Genomic DNA, 18,526 nt, shown 5'->3' with positions numbered 1-18,526 from the left:
GTTATCAAATGTTCTTAACAGCATTTAGGAAAATTATGGTCAGATCTGCTTAATGCTTGGTGGATATGCCTGGCGTGTTCAAATCTGTAGTACAATCTTTTGTACAGGACTACTGAATAATTATGTGCAGTTTGGAAGACCCTAGGGAGCATGCTCAATACACTGAATCAGTCTCCAACATTACAAAGGCTCCCTAAGTCCTGCACGGCATCCTTAAGATGCTATGGGAGAAAGTGAAGAAAGAAAAAACACAGCTCAGCTCCTGCCTTCAAGAATTTCAATCAGTAGTGAGTGAAAGTAACAAAAGTGCACATATAAAGGAAATAAGTTCACATAAAAATGGGAGCACAAGTTTATAAACTGTCAATAGCATTCCAAGTGGCATGAAGTCAATCCTAGGGTTCTCCCAGAAATAGAGATTTTGAAGTCAGGCTCTGAGGAAAAGTATGTTATGGCACAACATACTTGGAGCAGACTTGGAAGTGGAGCCATCCTGTCCATTCAGGGGAGGAATGACATGTAAAAGACAGAAGGTCAAGGTAAACAAGTACAGCACACGCAGATTTGTTGGAGTAGAGTTGAAGAATCTGCTTCAGAGATCAGCAAGAATTACAGGAGAGTAACTCAAGATTTGGAAGCCAAGCGGAGACAGGAAGATCTGACATAACTTTCAGTAGGAAATATTCTTTGTCGGGGCACTTCATGATGCTTAACATCCTCTCTAGCAGTAACATTTTAATTTTATCATCCTAAAATTATATCTGAAATGTACAGTGACAATAATATCTGAAATAAACAAAACAGAAGAGTCACTAAGGCAGGAAGGCCAACCAGAATAATAGCAATGTTCATGTTGATGTTGGCCAGAATTAGAATAGTAGTTATTCAAACAGAAAAGGAGAGTAGATGAATGAGACATTGAGGAGAAATATCTGCCTAATGGATAAACATTCAAGGAAAGGTAAAAATAAAGACTGTAAAAGAAATTCTCAGTGACTATCTTCATACCCAACACTCAAATGCTATCTAAAAGCTTATGTTTTTAAGAAATAAGAAATAAATCAACTTATATAAGAATTTCATAAATAGGTACAAGGATCGTATTCCTGTTCTGTCCAGGCCCTTTCAACAGAATCAGCACTAGTGTAAAGTATGGGCGATCTCAGGAATGGAAAGGGATTTGAGTCGCTATCTAGGTTTATAAGTCCCATGACTAGCAAGAAGCAGAACTGAGATCTGCATTTAGAACTTCTGGCTCTAAATGAGATCTTCATTCCATTAATAGAAAAGCCTTTTTTAAAATGAGCCCTATAACCTATATCAGAGAAATCTGACAGGGAAATATAACCATGGTCAAATTTGGTCTAAGGAAGGGATAACTGACATGTACTCTACACCTGTGTATTAATCGAAATATACAAGTGTGCACACATACACATGCATGCAAATAGACAATCTCACAGATGCATGTGTAATTCTCACAGGACTCCCATAGGGGAGGTCATACCACTATTCCCAATTAACAGATTACAAAACTGAGAATGTAAGAGATTAACTGCCCCCCAAAATTAGAGGTAATCACTAGTCAAGCTATGACTCAAAATCCATGAACTTTCTACTCCACCATGTTATGTCAATTTCTTCATTTGTAAAACAGGGACAATAATAACCAAAGAACCTTTCTTGAGAGCTTCTTAAAATAATTAAATGATATGATATCTCTTAATCAACACGCTCTTATAGGAGTGAAGTATTACTAGAGAAGAGTCTACAGATAGTTGGTCTTTGTTTTCACCCAAGAGTAATATAAACTTCGGTTAAATTACAGAAAGAACTAGATTCGGGCCCCCAGTAACACCAGAAATGACACTGTATTAACCTTAGCTATATTAGCCCTCAGTTTTCATGCCTCAGTGAGGCTTTGAGAGCAGGGACGACTCATCACTGAAATGTGTACCTAGCACAGTACAGGATACACTGTTTACTGTTAATAAATTTTCATATTATGAATGAATGGATTGTTGGACAGTGGAGGCCTTCAAGGTATTTACATTTCCAGATAGGAAATCTGTACAAGAAGAACAGACATTCAACTGACCAGAAAAAAGTAGTTTTAAAGGCAAATTACTGAATTTTTTTTCATATCGGCCTTTCTATTCTTCCTTATTCTTTGATGAGATACACGTAGCCATTATGAAACAGAATAGAATTCCCTGATATCTCCCAACTGGTATTAGAAGGTATTGATTTCAGTCTTGCTATTTTCTGAGAGGCAAATAAGGTAATCGACGGGGGTTAAAATCAGTTTTCATCTTCACTCCATATGGGTGACCCTGTTTGAACCAAGAGCTTGGCTTCACATCAACCTCTTCACTCCCTCATTTCCAAAGGAGTTCACTCTGTTTTGGTCCTTCTTTCTACTGTGTTATCGTAACCTCTGCAATCAGATCATGTTACTTCCCTGCTTAAAATTCCTCAGTGACTCACCATTGTTTTCAGGATAAAATCCAAATTCCTCTGAATAGTGTACAAGGTTCTACAGAATCTGCTTCTTGGTTGCTTTTCTCACCACTCTCACCCCCTCAACCAGTGCTCCATGCCTCCAACCTCCTCTTTCTGTCATCCTGCCTTTGCACATCCTGCTCTCACTGTTGGGAATATTCTCCCCTATTCTTCAACCTGGTGCTTGATACATGTGGGAACCCAATACATGTCTTTTTAATGGTTGATAACTTTTCTTTAAACACCCTGGGTATGCATTAGGTGACAGTATATGAATCTCTGAAACTTAAAAATCCTTATTGCATACTAGCATCCAAAACTAATTCTCTCTCTTACACACACACACACACACACACACACACCCTTTCCAGAGGACATCACTGCATTCCTACCTCATGTTTCATCTGGAAGTTCTGCACAAGGTTGAGGTCAGTGAACATCCGGATTGTGCACAGTGCCGTTTCCAGGTCAGATAGCTCAAAGTCACTGAAGCTGAAGTCGGTGATTTTAAGGGTCTGGGCAGATGGTACCATGGCAGCCTTAGGTAAAGGGAGAAGAAGAAAGTGAAATAAAGCTGTTAAAGCAGCAGTGATTCACAGAGTTTTCTTGCTTTGCTATGGGGAAATAGCACACTGTGTTTATTTTTTTCCTTTTAATGTCATATACTAGAAATCTTTTAATGTAAAGTTACTCCTTTTTCTTTTCTTTTTTCTTTTTTTTTTAAACTGAGCACACATGTGGGTAACTAATATGGTTCCAGGTAGGCCAGGTGGAGGAGAGAGGGTAACTGTACCTAGAACAGTAGGCAGAACTAAGGACTCCAGTGATCCTGCCCTTTTATACCTGCTCAGTGTTCAACAGATACTTATTGAGTAATTATTGGCCCTGTCCCAGAGGATAAGTGGTGAGCAGGATAATGATAATGTTCTAAGCATTTTATATTTAATTCTCAAGACAACCTTATGAAATCGATACTCTAGCTCCATTTTTCAAGTACAGAAACGTGAGCATGGATGAACACTTCCTTACCCACGGTAGCACAGCCAGGAAAGGACTGGAGCCTGGCTTCCAATGCAGACAGACTATGCTGCTCTCAGATTTGACACAATCTCTAATCTAGAGACCAACAGAACCTACTTTACCCAAGCCTGACCACAAGAATCACCTAGGGTGCCTATTAAAAGTAGAATTAGTGGGCTTCCCTGGTGGCGCAGTGGTTGAGAGTCCGCCTGCCGATGCAGGGGACACGGGTTCGTGCCCCGGTCCACGAAGATCCCACATGCCGCAGAGCGGCTGGGCCCGTGGGCCATGGCCGCTGAGCCTGCGTGTCCGGAGCCTGTGCTCCGCAACAGGAGAGGCCACAACAGTGAGAGGCCCACATACCGCAAAAAAAAAAAAAAAAATAGAATTAGTGATTCTGACTCAGTAGGTCTGGGATGGGTTAAGAAACTGGTTTTTTGGAGGGGGATCTGTTTTTTAATTAACATCCTCAGTTTTGATTTATTAGTCATTTAATTGTAGTAAAACACTTGCAATTTTTTCAAATACACCTTGTTTTTTTTTTTTTTAAATCAACGTTCCTTTTACCTCCTGCTTCTCCTACTTTCTTTAACTAAAGGACTTAAGACACAGTTCCCATCCAAAGAAGAGTTAAATGCCCTTCAGAGCTAAGCCCACCTTGGGAATACCTGTTTAATTACACGAAGTTCACTATAATGTAATTTCTTGTTTATCTGTCTCCTAAGTACACTGCGATTGACAGGTGGGGCTGTACCTTACACATCTTTGTATCCATTGTGTCTACTGATGGATAGTTTTGATATATGTTAATACGAATATTTATTAAATGAATGGAAGGGGAAAAAATCTTATTCCCTTCACTTAATTTGAGTTATAAGTTCTGGTTTTAAGGTCCCAAAACTTCTTAGGAGGGTACAGCCCATTAACTTGAGTTAGAAAACTAGCAGACCTGGCAAATGCATTCCAATTTGTTTGGTTTGGTACTGAATATTTTTTAAAAACCACGGAATTTGTTATACTATTTAAAAATTGGGAGAGTTTTAACAATAAAACAGGATTTCTGGCGTCTCCTGGAAAATCCGGCCACGTTGAGCCCCAATTCCCATGAAGCAATGCTGGCCACAGCCGAGGCCCCCCGGCTCCCTCATACTGAGCAAAGCTGTCAGGCTTCTCTCCTAGATTTCCTGCCGCGCCCCTGCCGGCATGAGAACTTGTAAGAACCCCACTCCTCCATCCCCTTGACTATTCACTCTGCCAGAACTGTAACTGCCTGAGCCAGATGTGTCTGAGATTTACGTGATGAAAAGAGGCTTTAACTTGGTGTGGGGCAGAGGGAAGAAAACCAGGTTCTTTCCAATGTTTTTTCCTTGATTCCCTCCAAACCCCTTAAGTTTCTTCTGAGAATCTGGTATATCACTTCTCTGCCTTCCCTCCATCTTTTGTGAAGTAAAAAGGTCAATACTACTAAAACCTTACGAAGCAATCTAGAACTTTCCCTACCAGCCTGAGGGCGCGCGCACATTCTCTGCTCATCGGGACCCTCGCGTTTTACTTCCACATACCAGACCTGATTAAACTTTAAAAGAATGTCACCCTCTTCATACTCCAAACCAAGACTCTTTGCCCAAGCCCAAAATTCACGAGGAAATACGCCTTCTGTTCAGTCAATTCGACAGGCTAATGTGTGGGCTGAACTAGGGGAAGGAGGGCTGAAAATGCTCCGAGAAAGGGTAGCGCTGTTTACACCAGCCTCCAACACCGAGATGGAGCCGATAGCTTGAGGGGAACGGGGAAGTGTGGAGGTGGGAGTAGGCCCACCTTTTAACTCAGAGCAGATGACAGCTGCTTCCCTTAAACATTGCACAAGAGAACAGATGTTTGTTCCTTAGGGCATCATTATTCTTAGAGCAGGAAGTTTTCTCTCTTTCCTTCCACAAAGGATATTCTAAACACTACGGGATGAAGACGGCCAACATGGCTTGTGCCTCGCTCCATTATACACTCTAACTCCCGACCGCTCTCTCCTGAGAGCAAAGACACTTTTCTTCTGCTTGTTCAGCCATGTCACACCACGACTCAACTTTCTAAGCTGACCTAGGGGGGATGTGCAGACATTTTCCTTCAGAACCTTGTGGTCAGTGATACAGAGGTTCGGAATTCTTGGGATCGATTGCTAATAAGCCATGAGAAAGTCACACATCATTTAAAGCTCTCGTAAACTGCTTCTCTGACCATCACAAGAGAATTCAACTTTCTGTCTGCCCTGACAGGGCTTGGGATAAAGGGGATTTTAAGTAAAAAATATTGCCTGTCATTCTAACTTACCATTTTATAAAACGAAATAGTCTACATCTTACGAATAGCACGGAAAAAAATATGTGGTATTTCTGGGAGAGGTTATGTATATACAATTCTGGATTTTTATAGCTTCTTTCACTGACCGTTTGATCTGTTAGAATTTGCAAAGTGAGACTTCTGACTTTGTTTTTCTTTGGGGGATAATATAACTTATTGCATCATGATGTTGAAGACAAACAAATAACATATTTTATAGATTCTGTAAATCTATAAATGTGTATATGTATTATGGTTGACTAATCCAATTCGAACTTCTGGAACTACGATACCACCTAATACTGCACAATACTGCTTATTTCCCCACATGAAAGCACAGTGCCTGTGAATTCTCAGGCAATAGCAATTAGATATTTTAGTGCTTCATCTGAATATAGTTAAGCCTTTCTAGGGTTGGGAGTTCTAATTTGTGTCAAATTAACCAAATATGGAATATAAAGAATATACAAAGCTCCCTGGGTTAAAGATTCAACCTGTCAGTTTGGTAGTATAAAGTCATTTTTCTTCTGAGTTCTTTAATTATATCTGCCACTCAAACTAATAAAGAAACTAGTTACCTCTCGTGACTCTTTAGAGGAAATTCTTCATTTAAGTCCCTTTTTTATGACTCTTTTTTCTAATGTCTTGATCCCTTTTCACCATTCTTGCAAAAATTAAAAAAAAACAAAACTCTGGAAGTGAAATTCACTAAGGGTGGAACTGGACATATCCTTGGGAATAGGACTGGATTGGGTTAAAGGAAGCAGTATTCAGAGCTATAAAAATACTAACTGCTCAGTGATCTGTAATGAAAACCAGCTGTTCTGAGTACCATCTGACTGATGAGGAGCTATATAATAAACTGATCACCGGCCAGCATTATCCTAGATCAGCTACCACATTTGCATTTGGCATTAGATAATGATCATAAAAAGAGAAACCTGAAAGCAAGGTGAAGCACATGGTAAAGGAGTGTTTGCTATTAGGGGTTCTAGTCCCGATGCCCCACTGACTTTGTCACCCTGAACAAGATGTTCAACCTCTGCCCATCTTCTCACCTGTAAAATGAGGGGGTTGTCTCTAAGGTTTAATTTATCTCTGTGTCCACAGGACTCCAGGATCTATAACTGCCTTCTCACTTTGGAATCCAAGGCCACCCTGTGAGTGGCATCTAAATCTTGTCAGTGACCTTCCTGTACAGGCCCAAGCTCTATCTCTGACTCTCTCACCATTTAAAAAAGTAAATGGATGGTGCTCCTTAGCTGTTACGGTTATACTATGCTTTTCATGCTTGATTCCTCACACGTGAGAGAAGGGATATTCCACTCCTCCTGGTTTAAACAGAGGACCCTAGCCTCTCATGAGTGCAGAGGAGGGTTAGACTGGGTACGTGGTAGCCTCTATACTTACTGCAATAATGCTCTAAATGAAAAATTGAGTTTTTGGAAATTGCCATCATTTGATTTTTTTATGCAAGGTGGGGAGAGGTGTCTATGTTTTTGCCATTTGTTTTCAAGGTTAGTTAATGCTCTCTCTTTCACTTCTGGGCCTCTTTAACTGTTTCTCCTCCTCTGACTAGAATACACCCCCCCACACACACACAAGTTTTCATATAGCTAGTTCTTTCCCATTTTTTTATGTCTCAGCTGCATCAGAGAAACATTCACTGGACTCTGTGGTAGATACTGTAGCAAGACTCCATTAACATAACATCTATTTCAACCTTTTCCTAGTGAGCCTTCATTTTCTGAAGAGTCAAGAAAGCTCAAAAATATATTTCCCTGACTCCCTTTCAGCTAGGGTTCCAGATGAAATTTGGTTTCTTCAGTGAGGTATACTTGAGTGAGACCTGAATTTCAAACTAACACAGTGCCTACCACATGAGGAACCCGTTTTTCTAAAATGTGGTTCCAGCGGGTGTTATGCAGCTGTGGAGACTTCAGTTCTGGCAGCAGCTTTCTCACTCCCAAACTATGCTGCGATGATTGATTCTGGAAGGAGATGGCCTAGTAGCTTTCTGATTCTGGCTTACATGAAAGTTTCCAAAGTGAGCCAGATCTCGAAACCCACACACAATCTTATCCTGTAGGCTGCTGAATGACGGTGTAGGATGAAATCACAGACTTGCCGTATCTCTTATGTGAACATTAGAGCATTGATCAGGGGCAAGTGGGGCACCAAGAATGGAACTGAGACATTTAAGCAGATGTGGATAACTACACATATCACAGACCATTCACTCTAGAATATGTCTCTATAGTATATAATTTCATGATGCCTATACTTTACAGTCATAGCTCTTTTTTTCTGATAATTATATAGTATTATATAATTAAGTTATACATATAGTCCTTCACTATTCTTTAAGTTCCAAGAGGACAGAGATTGATTACTTATTATTATATTTGGAACACCTAATATAATGCCCACATAAAACAGGAGATAAATGTGAATGTATAAATGAAAAAATTTTTGTGATCATCAAGCACCTAATCAGTTCTTCATAATATTTAGTTTAATTTGGCAGAGCTATAACACAAACATTAGTAATGAACCATGCTGAGTGAGACACAATGGATAAATTACAGACTATGCCTTCTTCTCTTCAATTATTCACTTTACTTTTGAAAAAGTTTTTATAGCTGAATTCCCTCTTTCATCTGCACAATGAATACTTCGCTACTGTAATTTTAAAAACTCAGCTTCAGCTTGTTTTAAGTGTCATTAAATTTTGATTCATTCACTCGCAAGAACACTGGAAACTCAGGATGGGAAAGCAATGATCAAAAGTTTTCCACTTTTTGGCAGCTCTGGGTAGGACATTACTTAAAATGGTCAACTCTAGATAACTCCCCTCAAGTAGAGAATTGGTTACACTTCACAAACAAAAGGCTTCCATTTATTTTAGAACACATGGTGCTTTTTCCTTCCTACCTGTTTTCCACCTACCTGTTGTTCTTTTTTGGCTAATTCGAAAATGAGTGCATACTTTTGTACAGTTGTTAGCATAACTGACACCATCTTGGGCCCAAACAGTTCCTCCTGTCCTTCCACTGACCCTCCCCAGGACTGTACTATATGGTAAATCATTTCTCCGTCACCAAGGGCTTTGTAGTTAATAGATATTTTTAACAATCATTAGGTCCAGGTGGCCTCTATGCTCTGTTAGCTCCAAACAATGATGAAGACCTTCACTGACGAATTCCCAGCGCCCCTGAGACTAGCTACCCATTCATAAATCTTGACTTAGGAATGCACTCCCTGTTTTCAAGCACATACCCATATACCCTAGATTAACCATAAAATTGTCCCAGCAGCCCCTCGGTGGTATGGAGTGCAGCTGTGAATGCTTCCAAATTGTTGTCCATCCGATCCTACCCCGTAAGTTACCCTACAATGAACTGATCCATTGATTGTATGGAGCTGCCTGCCTTGTTTTTCAGTCTCAAGATACCTTCTCAGTTTGGTGGGCACTTTTCATTCCCTCCATCCCCCAACAACTTTCTTGATAGTGCATAATTAGAATGGCTTGGGCAAAAAGGCTTGGAACATGACGGAGAAGATGAAGGCCTCAATGTTGCTCCTACTACATTAGGAGAACTGCTTTTCCTCCCACTATCACCACTACTAATAATAACTGACACATAATAGGCGGGGGAGGCATATGTACCAGGAACTCTGGTCACTACAACTCTCTGAGGTAAGTTCTTTCATTATTCTCCTTTTACAAATGAAGAAACTGAGGCTCAGGGAAGTCACAGATATGCCTGAGATCACAGAGCTGGAATCTGAACCTAGACATCTCTCTCTAGACTCACATTCTTAACCATCATGCTATATTCATGAAAATGAAAGCTCTGTGACCAGTTAGCTGCTGTTTTATTCATTTCTTCAACTATTAAGTTATTTCTAGCTTCATAATCACTTTAAGAAAAAAGAAAGCATAATCTTGTTGAATGCACTGAAGGATCGTGAATTGTGCTATTTCATGCTAGATTATAGGCTTCCTAAAAGTCTGAATTTTCCAGAATCATTCATTCAGTTATTCAACAAAACATGTAAACCAGGTTCCTGTTAAGCAATCACTAAATAGTAGCTATTATTATTATGACTCAAGAACTAACAGTCTGATGGAGAAGATAGACACACAAAAAATTGAAATATATCGTTTAAGTGCAACAACACAAGGATGCTTATAAGTTTGCGTAAGTGATCCCTAACAACACAATGACAGAGAATGTAAGTACACATTTAACTACCTTTTTTAGTCACTTGTAATAGTTAATTTTATGTCTCAACTTGACTGGCCACAGGGTGCCCAAATGAAACATGATTTCTGGGTGTGTCTGTGAGGGTATTCCTGGATAAGACGAGCACTGGAATCTGTGGACTCAGTAAAGGAGACTGTACTCCCCAATGTGCGAGGGCATCATCCAATCCACTGAGGGCCCGACAGAGCAAAAGGTGGAAGGAGGAGGAACGGACCCCTTGTTGCTTCCTCCAAGCCCGCTGGAATGGGGGTATCTCCTATCTTCTCAGGCGCTGGGCCTGGGATTTCAACAATCAACTCCCCTGCTCTCAGGCCTTTAGACTCAACTCAATGACATCGCTGGTCTTCCTGGGCCTCCAGTCTGCAGACAGCAGACTGTGGAGCTCTCAGCCTGCACAAGCATGTGAGCCAACTCCTCAGAATCTCTCTCTCTCATTTACGCATATATAAAATCTCCTTCTGGTTCTTTTTCTCTGGAGAATCCTGACTAGTAAAGTCACCTATTTTTCTAAAGTCAAAGAGGATCATTCCTGAGCTTTATCAGTACCTTACTTAAGACAAATGACAGCCCTTCTTTTATTCAACTATTTCTTATTATGAAATAAGTCCATTTACACAACAAAAGGGACACACTGGGGTCCCTTTTACACAAGCGTGGAAATGAAACTTGATAGGAAATAATACGTTTATAAAATGTATAGTCTCCTTGAAGCCCACAAATCACATGTTCATGGAAAATAATACACTTGGGTATGGTAAATATAAGGGTCATTTAAAAATTATTGAGTTTCATATTTTTGGTGGATGTCTCATGAAAAAGGTTTATATATTTAGCCTGTGGCAAAGTCTCTGGTAACCTTGGAAGAAAATAGACATGTGGCTACACAATTTGCTCAACTGTATAATCTTTACACAAAAAAGGTCACACTGCAATCAAAGGCATTCTGCCTGCCTGAGGTCTGAAGTATCAGATTTCAAGAGCTAAAATAGAAATTACAGAAACAACTCCTAATTGTCAACTCTTAAGAAAGGCCCTTATTCAGAAAGTTAGTTATTAAATTAAGTCTGAAAGAAGGGCAGTCACTGAACTTGGTCTTCCATAAAATGTCAAATTCTTCCAATTAGCTTCACTGTTTTATGAAGGCATTTTGTTACATTACTCCTTGATGTTTATTCAATACAGATGTTAAGAGGGAAGGAGATTTTCCTCAAGGATCCATTCTTTAAGGAAATTATTTTCAGGAATAAAGTTAATGTAGGTATTTGATGAGTTTATTGGTAGCCATAAGGAGAGATGCTCAGTCAGGTATTTTAAGTTCTCCTTATCAGTCCCCATCACTAGCCTGCCTATTGGGGCACTCTTTTATGCAGAGCAGTTTGGGTCTGGGTCTTTGAACAAAGCCACGCTGACAGCCATAAAATTACACTTTACAGAAGGCTAATGTCTTTCTTCCCCATATTTAACATGCACAGAAAATGTGTTTTCAAAGAAAAAACCCCACACAATTAGTTTACAAGGCTGTTAGAATATATCTTTCTCTAAGAAGGAATTGGATCCAAATATGAATGAGAAAGAAACCTACTAATACAAAGAGAGGTGAATATTCCAATTCAGCATGTGGAACCAAATCTTAAAGAGAACAAAGAAGTGAATAAGGCATAGCAGGACTAGATTAGTATATTTTCTTCAATAACTATATTAACATATTTTATTATTTTTCCTTCTTTCTAACATTATATAAATGGATTCCTTTAAATCTCAATAGGGAAGAGGCACAGACTATAAAAAAAACTTGAATAATGAGCATAAGGTTTTTCAAAACCATGTAAAGAAGGCACATAATAATGTCAAGATTACAATAAAATACATATATGCTTATAAGTAAAACTTCAGAGAAAATGTATGACTACAATTGGGACTAATACACTCAGATGTGGTTAGCATCTAATTAGTATATAAGAAGCTCAAGAACAGTGCCACCATACTTTGGAGCTAAGACTACCATTGGAAGTAATCCACTAGTAAAATCAAAGCAAAATTGTAAGATTTGCTTGTCAAATGAAAGTAGGAAGAATCAAACAGAATCTATTAAATCTTGCAACGTGGAAAAGATATAGCCCAATTCATGTTATAGACGTCTATAAAAATGAATGCATCAACTGACAGTGTATGGGAAGTCCAAAGGACCCAAATTGTTCCAGAGTATTTCTAGCACTTTTTAAGGAAGAAGATGCCTTACTGGATGCCTTGTTGCTACAGTTCGGTGACACTAGTTATCTAGATCATAGGGTCAACTCTTCTTTATTATTATCTGTTCAAAATTTTCCATTTATAATTTGACTATCCATAGAGATTTTTCCCCAAAGTGAAGGAATGTGATGATCATCTTGACATAAGGAAGTGGCTCTGTACTCTAACACTGCCTTAGGCAATAGAGATTTGGGTCAGGTATCTGGCTCTGCCCCTTACTGCTGTTACCTGCAGCATTCACACACATGCCTGATCAGGAGGGTTCACGTGAGGTTTCTGGCTCTGAAAGGTTAAGGTCAAGATGAGGTATAAATTCTGTCCTAGGAAACCCTGCCTAAGTGGCCAGCTTTTCCCTCTCTCTCTGTTTGGATACAGAAGACCTTTCAGGATCACAACAGGGTCTCAGTTTGCTTTGAGATACATTACGTGTGATTAAAGAAACTGCTATAAAGCAGAAGCTGTAGGGATTGGAACTGAATCAGCACCGACTCCATGACAAAACTGAGAAGTTTATTTTAAAAAACTAAACTCTAAAACGTATTTATTTACTGTTCGTCTAGCAAGAGAAGGCAGAAAAGGCAATTAATCAATCAAATATTCAGTTACTTGTAATACATAAACATTTATTTCAATCTGATATCTTAACTAACAACTTTCTAATAATCATAACCAGGTCAGCTGGGGTCCTTTTATTTTTATCTCAGTAACTTGTAAGGATCATTAAAAGGTATATGGCAAAATGCTTGTTTGAGGCCCTATTTCTGCTACACCCAATTTTAAGCCAAGAGAAAATAAGATTAAAAATGGGATAAAAACTCAAGTTAAGCAAGGGAAAAAAAGGATTCTGAATTTCCTATCAACTTTGTTATACTTTTATGACTAGAAAACTTTTCTGAACATAGGCATAAATATTTAGTATCCTTAAGCACATTATTTAATTCTTTCAAGAACTGATTTCTAAAAATAAAAATTGAGAAGCATTTGACAGCTTTTCAATTTATTTTAGGTTTTAAATTGAGATAAACCATCAGACACATGACTAAGACAGCAATTTTGGTAATTTCTGGATGATGCAGACACCTGTGTATTTGGGGCTGCAAAGGAATTTTTATTAGGATGATAGAAAACAGAATTGAAATCAGTTGCTGAATTCCAACCAATTCAAATGAATTATTTGACCTACAAGCTATGTTATCCTAAATTTCTCAATGCAGCTGCCAGAAATCTATTTTCCAAACAGAACAACAGATGGTTTTGAACAATACTGCAATATAGCAATTCTCAGTTTTTCCAAAGTGTTTTTCTCTGGCTAAAATTATTAACATAATTGAGAAAATAATTTTCAAAATTTTCTGAAAGACTATGCTATTTTCAAAGTAAAAAGCAAAGTTTAATATCCTAATGGATTTTTTAAAGCATTATCTTTAGAAATGACTCTATTTGCTAGTTTTTCTTTATCTAAAACAACAAAGTGTACCCTTGCCCTCATTTTAGAGCTAACTTAATAATCCCACAAAGCCTGCGAGCACTTCAAAATGTATCTCTCCATGTGATCATTTCCAGCTCACAGTATGCAGTTAGTTCAAAACTTTATCACTCTACGAGGATTAGACAAATGGGCAATTAAGCCTGATGTGAGAGATACTTTAAACCTCTAAACCTTTGTAAAAAATTGAAAAACGTCTCATTCCTTCAAACATCACCGTGAACAAAAGAAATACAGCCAATTCGAATGAGGCTAACCCCTAGAGAAGCTTAATCTTTCAGATGAAATCATCTCAAGTTCCTTCAACTGTTCTTGGCAGATGACTCAGCTTCCTACTTGGTGATTTAATCAAGAACATCTATTAAGTTCTGATTCTCTTTCCTTCTTTCCTAGCTCATTCTCTCCAGTGGTGTGCAATGACGTGTGGGCTTTGGGTCTGGACTGCCTGGATTTAGCCCAGGCACCATCACTCACTATCTGGGAGATCCTGAGTAGGACAATCTAAACTCTCTCAACCTCAAATTCCATTTTCAAAATGCTAATACTGACCTATAGGATGGCTGTGGATTTAATACACTTAAGTTAACACACACAAAGAACTTCAAACATGCCAGGTATATGGTAAGTGCTCAATTAAGTGTAGCTATTATTATTTACTATTACTATTATTATTATTATCCCTTTTCTCTCGTCTTGGCCAAAGAAATGTCTCTTTAATACCTAGGCCACTTCAAGGTCCAGACCTCTTTCAATTTCTTGAAAGAAATTGGCTAAATTTCTTAGTCTCACACTCACCCTGGACCTTACGCCTTTGTCCAAGAACATGCTGGCTTTCCTGCTTGTTAGCAAACCCTGCTCACAAACACAAAACAAAACAAGTAAAAAACTTCACATGATGCAGCAACACCTGTCTTAGCTATTTCACTCTCTCTTTCATACAAACCATATTTTTAAAAGTAGTCTGTATTCATTTCCTCCATTTTCTCACCATTTACTCATACCCTTTGCAGTTTCACTCCTGAAGTTGCCTTCTAAACAATCACCTAATCACTGAATCCAGCAGCCTTCTCAGGCCTATTTCTCAACCTTCCTATAACAACGGATGGGATCTCCTTTCTTGTAAAAACTGTTCTACCAGCCTTCTGTGCCACTGCCTAGCCTAAACCTTCCTCCCAGTTTAACTCCCACTTCTCTGCTTTAGCTGGTTTCTTTTCCTACACCTTCCATCTAAACCTATACCCAGAAGAGTTCTGCCCACAGCCATGCACATCTTTCTGCACTGTCCCCAACTTGCTCCATTCCCAGTCTTTCACTACCATGGGACTCCCCCAGATCCCATGATTTAACTTCCAAATCACCGCCTGTAGTTCTGCCCACCAGCCCCTCCCCACTCTAGACCTGCCCTTCCTGGTTGTTGAACATGTCTATTTGGTTGTTCACTTACCTCAAACTTACCATGTTCTAAATCAAATCTATCTATTTTCCTTCTTAATATTTCCACTTTTGTTAATGAATGGGATGATTATTCTCTGAATTACCAAGGTCAGAACATCTGAATCATCTTTAGCCTTGTCTCTCCCTAACAGCCCATCACAGACAAGACAGTGATTATATGCATGCATTCTGGAGAAAGACAGTGTGAGTTTGTATCCTGACTCTCCACTTCCTGCCACTGTGACCATGAGCAAGTCCCTTGCTTCATAGCACAGCTGTCCCGTTTACGTGAGAAAATGTATGTAAGGGCACGGAGGGTGAACATTTGGCAAGCCATGATCATGACGACAAAGAAAAAGAATCTCAATGATCTCAATCACCCTTCTCATTCCTTACGTGACTCTCATCACATCTCATATAGACTTTATGTTGTCTCAAGTAAATTTAAACTCAGAGGGTCAGTCTTGGTTGTCAATGTGTAAGTGGCTCGAATTTTCATGAATCTCATCCAAGGCAATCTCAATCAAGACCTAGAACACGTGACATTCCACTTACATATCAATGTGGTTTTCTCTCATAGTATCCTAAATTAAGAATGTAGTGAGAATTCAGGAACTGACCTCATTTGAACCCAATTTCAAATAACATTCTGTAAGCCATATGGTCAGAAATTAAAATCACTCTCAATTCTTAATAACACAGAGTACATTATCAGTTACAAGCTATAAAATCTTTGTTGTTATTACTCTAACCAACCAACCACCTTGCAGTCGCCTGTCCACACTTCCCCATGAACTGAAAACTAAATTTAATTTTGGCTTAAGAAAGATGTAAAGATTATAACAATTATTGGAAAAATATCAGAATCATATAATGTATTACAAAATCAATATGATGCTATCCTTTGCTCTGTGTTATCAGTGAGTTTCTAGCCCTGCAAGAAAGTAGATTTGATTAGATATTTTTATAAATGTCCATATAAGTATTTACCACATTTAATTAAATGTCTAGGGGACCATTACCAGTAGAAGCAGTTGTCCTGAGAGAAGCATATTTATGTATTAATTAGATGCCTCTAGTTAGTCATTTCTACAAAGAAAGAGGAGGATTACCGCTAAGGATTGGAGCTCTCTTGTTTCTTCCTCTGCAGCTGAAGCATGATATGACAGAACCTACAGGGCAAGGAAAGAAGGAATGCAGGTTATACAAGAGAGGACTACCAAACATAGACCACAGTTTCAAGCCTGAGATTCTGCTAAAACTTCCTGCAGAGACAGCTAGACTCCTCAGAACATCGTATCTTGTTTGCTGCTTTCTTCAACAGAGAGAAAATCCCAGACTTTGATTCAAATGCTTATTACGGAAACAGAAAGCTATACTCCCTATGTTCAAAGAAAACTGTCACTTTTTTTCTGACATTGTTGATATAACAAACACATTATTTATAAGCCACACTATTAGGTCAAACTTGGCAGAAAATTTTGGGTCACTTTCTTTTAAAAATAACTGACTTTAGTTATTTTTACTTGTGTACAGAATCAAGATAAAAGACCTTTGCATAAACTGACATTTTAACGTTGATATTTGGAAAGAAAGTAGTCTAGAAGTGGCTCTCAGATGGAACGTGTAACCACTGCAGAATTCATAAGGAAAAACTGCACAGCGGAGATATAATGTCACACAGATTCAAGGATCCTTTTACACTCATAGGATTCAAGAACTGAGAAGAGTAGGGCTGGTCTATAAATCTATCCATTAACAGCTGAGGACACCTAGGCTCAGGGATCCTCATGACTTGGCTGTGAGCTCACACTCAGTGAGAAGACAAGAGGGTCTAGAACCCAGCTTTCAACTCCCAATCTAGTACACTTCCCATCGCCCTAGTGAGTTAAGTTGTAAGAAGATGGTAAGGCAGGTTTACTATCTTCTTATAACTTAACATGAGAATCATTCATTCCCATTTTCAAAAGTGATAACTTCTAAGTAATGGAATAATATTTTAGACATTCTTTTAAACCAAGGTAGTGATTGCATTTTAAATTGTCTATCATATTTTATTTTATTTTTTATTTTATTTTATTTTTTGTGGTACGCGGGCCTCTCACTGTTGTGGCCTCTCCCGTTGCGGAGCGCAGGCTCAGCGGCCATGGCTCACGGGCCCAGCCGCTCTGCGGCATGTGGGATCTTCCCGGACTGGGGCACGAACCCGTGTCTCCTGCATCGGCAGGCGGACTCTCAACCACTGCGCCACCAGGGAAGCCCAAATTGTCTATCATATTTTAAAAACACATTTTTAAAACTTCATTTTTGACAGAGTCAACACAGATTTACTAAAGTCCCTCAAAGTTTTAGAATCAGTGATAAAAAGGTATCCCATGTTCAGACTTTAAATGGTGAGCCAAGTAATCCAGCAGCCCAAACTAGTTTTCCTTGAACTAGTTTTTAAAATTTTAAGCAATTCAAAATCTAGAGCCAAATGGTATATACATCTACTGTCTTGTGATTCAGAATGTTATAATACTATGATACACCTGATTTGTCTTAGTGTTTGAACCATTAATCACTAGGAAACCTCAGGAACCTTGGAGTTGCTGTCTCCTGCTCCTGTGAAATTGACAGGTCACAGCTAAGCTGCTGCTGACACCACAGAGGTGGTTTGCTGAGAAAGGCTAAGACTATGACCATGAATTAGTCTAATATAAATCAGTGCAATGCAACATGGATAAGTGAATAAAGGAATAACATGACATTCTAAGTTAAAAAAAATTAATTTCATCACACACTGAAGATAAAAATAGCACCTTACTCATAGGGTTGTATGGATTAATTTTGTTAACACAAGTGAGAACACAGAGCAAGCATTTGATAAAGGTTAGCTATTATTGTTGTTATTTTACTTTCATTATAATGATGTTTTCCAGGTCAAAATAATTCCCTGTCATAAGAAAACATGGGGGGTTTATGTCCCTAGCTTTCATCCGATACCTCAGAAGAAAAAAAATTTTTCAAGGTTAAACCTGTGATTGTACATATACCTTCCTATAATGAATTGAAATTGAAAAATGTATATATTAAGTGAAAGCCTAATTACTCATATTTAACTGAAGTAAAACTATAGTGTAAAAATAGAAATATATCTCAATCAGGAAAATATTCAGAGATTTTGAACAAAATGATATGATATGTGGAATTTGCTTCAAAATAATCAATGGATTAATATGGAAGAAGA

At 38.6% G+C, this 18,526-nt stretch overlaps 1 protein-coding gene across 4 annotated transcripts in view; it reads right to left on the bottom strand.

The window, feature by feature from the left end:
* PDE5A (phosphodiesterase 5A) overlaps positions 1–18,526 on the bottom strand; it is a 146,954-nt gene that overhangs the window by 30,486 nt on the left and 97,942 nt on the right. For all 4 annotated transcript variants that reach the window (XM_082645870.1, XM_082645867.1, XM_082645869.1 and 1 more), the window contains exons 11-12: positions 16,410–16,469; positions 2,895–3,041 (exon numbers count right to left, since the gene is read on the bottom strand). In XM_082645870.1, coding sequence (XP_082501996.1) covers positions 2,895–3,041; positions 16,410–16,469 — 207 coding nt within the window. The remainder of the gene's footprint in view (positions 1–2,894; positions 3,042–16,409; positions 16,470–18,526) is intronic.

The sequence above is a fragment of the Mesoplodon mirus genome (assembly GCF_964341445.2).
Source record: "Mesoplodon mirus genome assembly, chromosome: 2".
Taxonomy (NCBI): domain Eukaryota; kingdom Metazoa; phylum Chordata; class Mammalia; order Artiodactyla; family Ziphiidae; genus Mesoplodon; species Mesoplodon mirus.
The sequence above is the reverse complement of the archived record's forward strand: the minus strand, read 5'-3'. Positions and strand labels throughout refer to the sequence as shown.